This window comes from Lytechinus variegatus, chromosome 12, assembly GCF_018143015.1.
Source record: "Lytechinus variegatus isolate NC3 chromosome 12, Lvar_3.0, whole genome shotgun sequence".
NCBI lineage: Eukaryota > Metazoa > Echinodermata > Echinoidea > Temnopleuroida > Toxopneustidae > Lytechinus > Lytechinus variegatus.
In genome coordinates this window covers 1,645,023-1,656,681 of record NC_054751.1, presented here as the reverse complement: position 1 = coordinate 1,656,681, position 11,659 = coordinate 1,645,023, and the positions used below count along the sequence as shown (strand labels likewise).

General features: G+C 37.5%; 1 protein-coding gene across 1 annotated transcript; it reads left to right on the top strand.

The window, feature by feature from the left end:
• The first annotated feature begins 4,898 nt into the window (after nt 1-4,898).
• Nucleotides 4,899-9,305, top strand: LOC121425484. The gene is made up of 3 exons (XM_041621552.1): nt 4,899-5,080; nt 6,526-6,597; nt 7,525-9,305. The coding sequence occupies exons 1-3, from the start codon at nt 4,960-4,962 to the stop codon at nt 7,773-7,775; spliced, it is 444 nt and encodes a 147-aa protein (XP_041477486.1). The 5' UTR covers nt 4,899-4,959; the 3' UTR covers nt 7,776-9,305.
• The last annotated feature ends 2,354 nt before the right edge of the window (nt 9,306-11,659 follow it).

The window sequence follows — 11,659 nt, the reverse complement described above, 5'->3', positions numbered from 1 at the left end:
TCACTTTTACTTTGATTGAGAGCACTGGTTACTTTATTCCTTAAAGTTTTGAATTCAGACCACAATTTGTTGCATTTACTAACAGTTTCTACATTATCCTGACATACATTCTTTTGGCACACAAAAATCTTTTATGAATTTTGTCTCGCCTTGACATTAATACATGGATATCAGCATTAATCCAAGGATTAGATTCTTTACGAACTCTCAGCTGTTGCCGATCAAGGGAAATGTCAATGTATACATTTCCCGCCCTCTTATTGGCAAAAGATGGAGCCGAAACAATAAAAATTCCACTCTAAACCAGATCCCCTTTAGTCCAGTCATTTTAACTTTTCACTTGGAACAAATTGCGACAGAATTTATTCCAATGCAGAACATTTCTTTGAGGTCCATAGAAGACCATACTAAAAGTCCCAGAAAAAAGCCGAATGGGGGAAAGTGTTCTAATTTGCATAAACATAATGGTTAATTTTGGTCATATTCGCCCATTAAGTTTACGTAGCAGACGACGCTAGTGTATAGTATGTACTCAGACCCGATTACAAATCATATCAATTCCGGCCTCGATATACTATAAACATTGACTTCCTCAAAATATCGCTATATCATAAATATCAGTAAGTAAAGAGTTATACTACAAGAACATTGTTATTATTAACATTAAATACATAAATTTGATTTTGTTTGGACTGTATTAATTTTTTAACAGAAAAGGGTCTAGGCACGGAAACTATCATATGCTAGTCACGTGACATTGTACATCAAAATAATGACATTTTCTGCTTGCTCGATCTCAGAGTTCAAGAGAAAAACAAGATGTAGCTATTAGACCTGCCACATCATATTATACTACTATTTAACTTTATACCGAAGTCACACTTTTTTCCGTATTTTGCCAATTTATGGGAAAAATCTGTCAATTTGGAGCCCCTGAAGAGGGAAGGGGTCGATGCGCTGATAGATTATAAACCTACTCATCTTTAAGTTTCAAATAATAGAAGCGACTTAACCATATAGCAGAAATGCCTTTGGTCTGAATAGGGGGGGGGGGTCAAAATCTGCGACTTTGTTTTAAGAAAGAGCAAAAATAAGCAAAAAGGGTGGAGAGACTTCGGGAACCCCTAAGGGGGGTAGGCTTTGCTGAGCCAGTACTTCTTTATTGTAGTTGATAGAGGAAAATCTACTTTTTTATCTTCAAGTGGTAACGAAACAGTGAAAGAGGTTTGCTATAGAGCAGAAACAACGTTTGCCTCAATAGGGGCTCCATATTGGCAGATTTTCCCCATAAATTATAAATAAAATAAGGAGGGGAAAATAGGCAAAAAGGGATGGGTGATTCGGCAAACCCCTGAGAGGTAGGGTTTGCTGTGCCAGCACTTCTCTGTATGTAGCTGATGGAGGAAAATCTAATTTTGTTATCTCCAAGTGGTTCCAAAGTGGTGTACTTCAAAGTGGTCTACTATACCTCATTGGGGCTCCAAAATTTTACAAGAAAGGGACAAAATACGCAAAAGGGGTGGGGGGGGGGGGTTTCAGCAGCTCCCTAAAGGATGTAAGCTTTGATGTGCCAGCACTTCTTATAGCACATAGCAGAAAGGCTACTCTTTTGTTTCCAAGTGGTTTTAAAGCAATAAAAGTGGCATACACTGTAGCAGAAACATGTTTTTGCCTCAATGAGGGCTCCGGATTTATAGATTTTTCCATAAATATGGAAAAGGGGTGATTGACTTTAGCGAACCCGAAGGGGATAGACTTTGCTGTGCCAGCACTTCTTTAAATTTAGCTGATAGAAGCAAATCTATTGTTTCATCCCCAAGTGCTTACAAAACAATTAAATAGGCTTACTGCAAAGGGGAAACGCCTATTGCCTCAATGGGGCTAAAAATTGTGTGAATTTTCCAAGAAATGAGCAATATACAAAAAGGGGTTGGTGACTTCGGAAGACCCCTGAAAGGGTAGGATTTGCTATGCCATCACTTCTTTATATGCAACACATAGAGAAAATCCTGCTATTTTGCCTCCAAGTGATTTCTAGACAATAATTTTTTTTTCTTTGTAGCAAAACACCGCTTTGTCACATTGGGGGCACCAAAAAAGCACGATATTTTTAATAGTTGAGCTACGGGTAAGGGGGGTAACTTTGACACGCTATTGCGGGACTATGCTGTGATGTTCTTGAACGTAATTGCATGCAGAATGCAGAGAAATGCATCCTCTAACTCTTTCTAATAGATTTCATTAACATAAAAGTTACTTTGAAGAAAAAGCCCTTTGCCCACATAATCAATTTAAGTAACACGTTTGTATCGCTATACGTCATTACGCGTGTTGGTCACACCAACAAAGGCGAGGCAAGACTGATATAATATATTGTACTATCTTCAAAGGCATCCAAGCGATCGCGTTGTAGTCGATATAAAAGAAAGACTGGGACACGGAGGTTTGTTTTTGGTGTCACTTTATCGCAATATCGCATAATATATACATTCGGATGTATTTGCCCCTATTCTAAGCAAGTTAAGACATTAATACTGTTATGAAGCATATCAATTTTTTCGTTGATATATCCCCTTTCTTGTCGAATGCTGATATTTTACATTAGTTGTTGATGCTAATGATAAAACAGAAAGATTTCAACGCACATGCAAATTTTTGACCGAAAAAACGGAAATTTTGGCGTAATTTCTCACATTTTTTCGAAAAATATGAACCGGACAGTCCCGGAAACGATTGCAATCGATTTATGATATCTTAATTTCATTCAGTTTAATCAATGTTGAGTAATAAATTTTCTACATAACTATTGTATGATTTTGTGAATTTATATTGGTTATAAATGGTTAATTTTTGTTATTGAATTTATCCATTGTATATGATTATGTTAATACCATGAGTATTTGTACGATGATTTGTATTGAACTGAATGATTAATAAATACTATTACAAAACAAAAAATAGTGAAATGCGTATTCATTTCAAGATTTTTCCATTATCTGTACAAACAATTTTAAGGACAAGGCTTATAAATTAATTTTGGCAGCCATCTTGGATTTATGCAAATTAGATGCCTTTCCCCTATTCGGAAAGTTTGGGACTTTTAGTATGTTGTACTAGGGACCTCACAGAAATGCATTGTGATAAAAAAAAATCTGTTGCAATTTGTTCCAAGTTTGGTCAAAATTTGGGCTAAAATGACTGGCTTTTGAGAAATTCGCAACTTGGCTATACAATTATTCCACGTCAAATAGTGGCTGAGACGAGACTAGAGGCCGACGAACAGATTTTTTTTCTAGTCACAAGGTATACACGCTATAGGCATTTGGCATATGTATAATAAAGTGTAATAAAGCGAGCACGGAGTTATGTTCCAAACAAAATCTATGAAACTCCTTTACAACGCCATCGTTCTTCCACATTTTGATTACTGTTCCTCCGTTTGGTCGGAGAGATTTCAAAGACAAACTATCAAATTATAAAAAGTAAAAAAAAAACGAGCTGCATGTAATGTGTTGGGAGAAAGATTTGATGTTCTTTCAAAAGACATGTTTAGTAGGATAGGTTAGATGTCTATTCAGACACGTTTTCAGTTTTGAGTGCTATGACCTTGTATAAATCAGTTCATGACATGACATGACATGACTTAAAAACATATAGTTTACAACATGTCAGCTCTCTACACGATCAGTGTACAAGACATACTGTAATGGATGGATTATGGAAACATAAATTTAGGACAGCTACAAGCATAGTCCTCTAATTTCAGAAATTACAGTATGGAACCAACTAGAAAGTTCTATCAAAATGTCACCTACTTTGCAAAGTTTTAAATACAATCTGAAATCTATGTTATCTGCAGATGAGGTGTAAATTAATTCCAAGGATATAAGCATATTTATATTCTAAAGAAACTATATTATGCATATTTTATTTCTTGACATGATCCTTGTCAATGTATCAATTTTCAGCGGTCTTGTGAGCAATCAAAGTAGTGAAAAATGTAAATATGTGTATAGAAATCATTTTTATCAGTGTTGACTGGTAATCATTCTTTCCCTTTTTATGTAGGCCTATGGTAATTTCTTTTTCGTTCTAATTTGTTGTTATGTTATTTTATGAACCACCTTCAAAATCTAAATTCACAAATTTTATTCAAATTGTCAAACTTGATTATCAAATGAACATAATTCCCAAGGTTACCAATATTTTTTTAATAACATGTATATTTTGTGCCTGTGCATACTATTTATTGCTGTGTTGTATCTTTTTCATTACTTACCTAATATGCTCATGTTTTATATTATTTGTTGTTCTTTTGTTAACAGGGCCACATGAAAAACCACTTTATTATTGGTGTTATGTGCCACCATGTACAAATATCAGAAATAAATAAAGAAAATAAATAAAACAAATATATAAATATCATAGCAGACACAGAACCTAGATCCCCAGTAAGAAATCCTTGCTAAGGGCATGCTTTGTCAGGGGAAATCATACCACTGGTCCTTTTCTGATTCGCTCTCCAGATTACTCAATATTCGCAGATTTTGTTCAAATCGAAACCTCAGCGCCTTCTTTGATGACTCCTAATATGATCCAGCACAAGCATTCCAACATTTTTTTTAAATCTTTACTATAACCAATAACAGCGATGTCTATAGGGGCGACCGCTACTATGAAATTCCAACTAGTGAAATACAAAAGAAGGAAGAAAATACGAATAGTGTTTTAAAAAGAGAGGTTTATGTTACCCCTGGTCCGTTATCAATTTTTCATAGAAATAATTATGTCACGTTTGGGTCGTCTTCTTCCCGAATCAAAATTGTCTAAAATTATTATAATCATATTGATTGCAGTGATTCTATTATATACCTTTCCTTTCATCTATACAGATTCTATCACTGCCTGTTCTGTAGTCAATGTCCTGATGGAGTTCGTACCCAATCAAATTGCTCTAGGATGGATGATACTCAGTGCATGAAGACTTGTATTAAATCAACCGATATATTTGACATCGGAAGGAAGGCATGTGTCCCAGATCCAAGATTCATTGAGGAAACAACCAAAGCTGTTCTTACTAGTAAGATTATTGGAATCAATCTATTTCTACAATCATTTTTTTTGCAGTCGTATAGTGGTGGATTGGTAGATTTTAGTGAAATTACAGGGGGGCTCGGTATTCAGATCTACAGACCAGTAAAGCTAAGGTTACACCGAAACCGAATCAGCTTCGAATCCATCTGAATACTCGTATTCTGGTGGTTTCGGGAGTATTCTCTTCTCAATCCGCGAATGCGAGAAAATTCGGGAGGGATTCGGAGACATTTGAGGAATTCGGTCAGTTTTGAAATGTTTGGAACCAGCCGAAAACCCTCCAAAATACTCCCGAATGTGACCACAACAAATTTCATTCAGGTCAGATTTTGGATACATTCGGTTGGCTTAGGGGAGGCATTCGAACTATACTGGGCATATTTGGAACTATTCGTATCATTCGGGGCGTAACGGTCCGAGCTCGGCACCTTCCGGGTCATCATTCGGCTGTAATCGGAGCAATCGGGTCACATTCGACCCGATTCTTGGCACATTTGGTTCGATTCTTGCCACTATTCGGCTTTATTCTTGATAATCATGTTGATTCGGGTCAATTCTTGGCTATTCTGCCAAAATCGGGATCTATTCTGGACTCGCACGTCTCTTTTGGGAAATTTGGGGAAGCTCCCCTAATCAGAAGCGAGTATAGGTTCGAAAACCACCAAATTCATCCAAATCAGGCCCTATTTGGGCAGAATTGGTCCGAATTTATTCGAGAGAATAAGGCCGTTAGTTCTTGATTGTCACACTTTCGAAGTTGGCATAAATATAATACACAAAACTTTCTTTCCTAAAATCGAAAACTATTTTACATAACTGGCAATCTTGATATACATGTATAGGTCCTGTTTATTTTTCGTAATGAAACAAAAATAATATAGCATTGTAAGGTTAATGTCCGACCGAAATTGATACTTCTTGTACAAAGTATGTATTTACGGGTGATAACAATGAGAATTACATAATAGCTGCATTTATGTAGCGCCTTTTGTCTGAGGATACATGCAGAGCACTGCTATTATGCTTTAGCTGCGATGCTTATATTGGAGGAATTTCTTCCTACCGGGTACCCGCATTCACCTCACCTGGATTGCATGTATCACAATGTGGGCAAATTTCTTGAAGGAAAGCAAAATAATCATGGCTTGGATTCGAACCACGCACGTCCCTCAGATTGAAAACCGAGAGTCATAACCACTAGACCACTTTGCCCCCAAGAATATTATAAAAGATTGTAAATGCTAATTTATACAAAGTTTTGTTAGAATTTGCCAATAAAAAGGGGATTTTAATGATCATAATGACGAGGAAGAAAGTTTCCCTATTAACATTTGCATGTTCCACCTTTTATCCATATTAATTACACAATTCTTTCATAGCATTATTGGTCGGTGTTATTTATATTAAAAATAAATGATTTCTATTCACCAGACACAATGGAAACTCTTGAAGCTCAGGCAGACGAGGAAGAGAAGAGTAAACCAATGCCGAGGCAATTAGTTGGTAGGTTTCACTGAAATCTTGCAATCTGCTTTGGATATTGATCGTTTACCATGATTTGCTTCCTGATAAAAGAATCCCAAACCCCCATTACCATTTAAACCCTTACCATAAGTGACCAACCCTCAGTGAGTCAGCTAAACCCTTACCATAAGTGACCAACCCCCAGTGAGTCAGCATCGCCGCACCCCTCATACCAGAAAAGGTTTGATAGACAGTTATATAGACTGATCAGAACAAGTTTAGATCACTTCCACCTTCAAGTTTTACACCCGAAACTATAAATAAGAATTGTTCATTATTAGATAGTCAAACTAAACCCACACTCATCAAGATAGACTGACTGATATCAATACTTCGACATTCATCCAATATTAATATAACCATAAAATTTCAATCATATGCAGCTTCGAAAATATTATTTCAGTCGTCTCCTCATTTATCCGAATCTTCATTGATCATGTACTTCGAATTGTAAGTATAGCTGATAGCTGATTATTGATTTATAAATACTCCATGAATTCGGCATGCTTATAACGTTCTCCAGAGTTCCTTCATACGATTCACTTCTAAAATAATATCAGTTCCAAATAAACGACATAACATCAAATAATTGTACGATAAATCGCGTTTTGATAATGTTCCTTCCGTCCTTTAAGAGAAAAGAGAAGGGAAGAGAGAGGGGAGGGGTGACTTTAGTATTTTATAGTAGAAGAACACAAAGAACTTGACACCTATGACGTTTTTTTGCACATGTGAAATGCCTACATGGACAGTTGGTTCCCATCAGTGGACATATTTTGACCAGGAAATCCTATATGAAAAAAACCCCAGTAAAATATGCACAAATACACATTTGCTAGTAGACATGGCTATGGATTACCAATTCTATAGAGACTAGACATATAATCATCCTTTTTTTTGCTGCAGATAATCCTGGTTTAAATGGCAAATTAGAGTTCCTCTCTCATGAGACATATCTCCTCATCGGGATCGGTACCCTCGTGATCATCGTGGTCATCGTCTTGACCATCAGCAATCTTATCATTTGCAAAACCTATCTATACCACAGAACAAAGCGGGACAAGGAGCAACAGAGGATACTTCCGAAAACGACATCGACGGGGTCAATGACCACAACGTCTTGGACATCGACAGCCTCGATTCCCATCATGGTTTGAAGGCAGCCGTGGTCAGTCACTGTTTCGATCACCAATTCTATCTTGCCACGTTGCTCCTTCATCGGGATATTTTGTTTGGAACATTTGCAATAGATATAGGAAAATTGGATTGATACATAGGCTAAGCCAATGATTATAATTAATAGGTCCACAATGATGGAAGCAAACATTTTCGTAGGCCTATAGCAAATTTGGAAATTACAGGACGCTACAAACCTTTTGTCTGAAATCGGAATGTTTTTTGGCTCCAAAATTTGATAAGTCTTTGAATAAAAGCGACAAAATAGAAGGAGCATAACATATTCATTAAAGTAATCAAACAGTCAATGACTTCATTTAATATTTGAAATAATCGAGAGATTGGAAATGAATTCAATAAATGTTTTAAAAAGGAAATTAGGCCTGTACCAGATACGATCAAATAACAGCAGTTTACAAAATCTAAATAACCTACTTTCGATGCTTAAAAAAGGCATGCATTCAAAGAGCTGGACTCCCGTCATGCTTCTACTGAAAACAGCTACATGTAGTGTAATAAACAACTATTTTAATTTTGATAGACATATTTTGTATATTAACATCATACTGCAATGATTATACAAGTATTGAAGTGTAGTGAATCTTATTATCGGGCTTGTGCGGCGGCATATCCAACCCGGTTACCGCAACCTGTCGGCAATGATTATCGAGTGACGTACCCGGCGATTCGAGAAAAAAGTGCCCCATAAATTCTCTAAAGGTCGGGTGCAGTATACCGGACCCTTTGTATATTTGAATGAAACGAGTTGTGCACATTTCAGTCAAAACGTAGGGTCGGGTTAACTAGATTTCGTACGGAGTGGGGCCAAAAGTTGACCAGATTTTGGCGCCCCTGTGGACTTTTCGTAAAATGGCGCCCGGCCCCCTACCTCCCCGCAAGGCAAACATTAGTGCCTTAAATACATGTTGAGTTATCTTATTTCATAGTCAAAATCACATGAAAAATTGAGGGTCATTTCTTTGCAATGAACTCATGAAGAAAAACAAAATTTATTAATGTAATGTTATATCACTTTACAAAAAAAAATAAATGAGAGCGCGAAGCGCGAGCGATTTTCTGTTTTCTGTGTAAAGTATTTGGGGTTTTAATTTCGTTTAACTTCTCACCAGAGTAGGCCCTACTAGAATTGTGTGATCAGGAGCTGTAATTTCTTTACTAGTCGTTTTAGAATAGCCTTCAATAATTATCATTCAAAAACCCTCTTGGGATTAATGCAATCTCTAAGGCAATCGACTCAATCGCATCAGTGGTGTATCTGGGATTTGTTCAGCAGGGGCGCACGGGGGAGGGGGTGGCTTGGTTTTTTGTAGGGGGCACCAAGATAACAATAATTGGCGGACGGTACAGACCGAAGTTAGAGAAAATCTGAGATTTACCCTCAAAAATACAATGAGGTATATCACAAGACCTAAACGAGTAATGCGAACATGCGAGCACATTTTGTAACTATGAACATAAATTTTATCCCTGATCTTGTGAACCTGTTTAAATATGTGTGAATAAATAAATGAAATAAGTATCTCACTAAACATTTTATGAGAGCGCGAAGCGCGAACTTAAAGATATAGTTTTCCGACTGTAAAAATGGAAATGTACTTCTCGTAATCATTAAAAATGGAGGGATCTAACTCAACAATTTATGAGAGCGCGAAGCGCGAGCTGAATTTTTTTAGTTTCAAAATTTTAAACTGCAATTTTTTTTCTGTACTCTTTGTAGCCTTTTTGTACAAGAATAGGTATCTCGCTAAAAAAAATTGATGCAAGCGCGAAGCGCTAGCTGAAAACCTATGATATCCGACATTTAAACATTTAAACCCGACATTTTTAGCACATTTTGAAACTATGGAAATCCATATTTTCATTGTTTGAAATAGACACCAGCAATGAAATACTCCGAAAATTTGTTTTGCCCAATTGATCGTTGGCCCGGTAACCGCTGTGCAGCGCCAGATTGACAAGGCTCTATCCCTAATTTTTGAACGCCAATCAGGGTAGCAGCAACGCCCAGCTTTTAATGTTTATTGGTCTGACGCGGCCGGGTTTAAACCAATGAAGTAAATGGGTATCTGATCAAACGATTAAAATGAAATGTAATATGATATATATATATATATACTAAAGGGGGATATTCTGAGCATTTTTGACAGGATTGATGACTAATTAATAATTTCTGTGAGCGCGAAGCGCGAGCTTAATTTAGGGTTTTTATAAAAGATATTGACCCCCGAAATAGAACATTATAATCCACCTTTTCTAACAATGGAAAGGGTTTTGTTTAAGAAATGAGGCAAGCGCGAAGAGCGAGCGAATTTTTTTTTTATTACGATCTAAACACAAAAAAGAAATTTAAATCGTCTTCTACTAAAGAACACACTGTGATATCCCCCCCCCCCTCGAAAAAAATAATAGATAAAAAAATCCATAACTGCGAGCGCGAAGCGGGGGCAATTTTTTTAATTTATTGACTTAAGACGGACTCTTTTAAGCTCTGATGCCATTTGTAATTTTTTTCTTTTTTATCTTCGTAATGTTTTCTTTTCTTTCCTTTTTTGCACCGCCAAGGGGGGGGGGGCAACCACTTTACTTTGCTCTCTGGATCCCCCAATGTATATTGACCTGTAAAAAGTAAGTTTTTAAGGACTTATGTACGTTGGATCGATGGAGAGGATACGCTCCTCACTAATCAAATATTGCGAGCGCGTAGAACAAGCTATTATGGTCAGTCCTTGTTTGTGATCTTCAATAGGATACCTATCTCGCAAGACAGACTTCAAACGCCAGCATATTGTTATCTTAAAAAAGGGATATTTCAATTCAGCCGCATTTAACTTTTTTGGCAGGACATGTTTGACCGGAGGCGACGGATCAATATTTTCAAGAGGGGGGAGGGCGTTGCGCCCCGGTCGAGCATTAATTGCATGTCACATCCTTAGTTTAAGGTCAATTTGGCGCCCTCGGTTGATTATGAATTTGGAGCCCCATTGTGAAATATCACTTTGCCCTCCCCCTCTTGAAAACATTAATCTGTCGCCTCCGGTCAAACATCAAATTGGTGCTCCCTAGCTAATACTTCAATTCGGCGTTACTCTAGTTCGAACTCATTTCGGCGCCCCCTAGTTCAAACATCAAGTTGGCACCCCTAGCTTGAAAATCAATTTGGCGCGTCCTAATTTGAACATCAATTCTTCGCCTCCTAATTCGAACATCATTTCGGCGCCCACTACTTCAAACATCAATTTGACGCCCCTAGTTTGAACATCAATTTGGCGCCCCCCTAGTTCGATCATCAATTCGCCCCCCCCCCTTGTTCGAACTTCAATTTCGCTCCTCCAGTTCGAACATCAATTCGGCGCCCCCTTGTTCGAACTTCAATTTCGCTCCTCCAGTTCGAACATCAATTTGGCGCACGTAATTTGAAAATCGATTCGGCGCCCCCTAGTTAGAACATCAATTTGGCGCCCTTAGTTTGAACATCAATTCGGCGCCCCCTAGTTTGAACATCAATTTGGCGCCCCTAGTTTGAACATTAAATCGGCGCCCCGGTCAACATCAAATGGGCGCTTCTGACAATTCATCACTTATTTTCCCCCACTTCCTCTTTTCTCCTCCCTTTTTTTCTCTTTTTGTCTTTCTCGTTTCCTTTTTCCCCTTCCTTTTTCCTTCCTTTTCCCTTCTCTATTCCTTTTCCCTAGCTCTTCCTCTCCCTCTTTTGTTCTGTTTCTTTCCCCTTTTACTTTATTTCTTCTTTTCTTTCAAATTTTTCCGTTTTTTCTCTCTCTTCCTTTCCCCATCTTCCTACTCTCTTTTTAAGCGGGGCCCCCAGGAATCCGCGCCTTCCAGAGGG

What these genes read in the sequence shown, in the direction of transcription:
- LOC121425484 (XM_041621552.1), top strand. Translation starts at nt 4,960, where the DNA reads ATGGATGATACTCAGTGCATGAAGACTTGTATTAAATCAACCGATATA. An exon ending in AACCAAAGCTGTTCTTACTA is followed by an intron (nt 5,081 to 6,525) that starts GTAAGATTATTG and finishes TCTATTCACCAG; the next exon opens with ACACAATGGAAACTCTTGAA. An exon ending in AATGCCGAGGCAATTAGTTG is followed by an intron (nt 6,598 to 7,524) that starts GTAGGTTTCACT and finishes TTTTTGCTGCAG; the next exon opens with ATAATCCTGGTTTAAATGGC.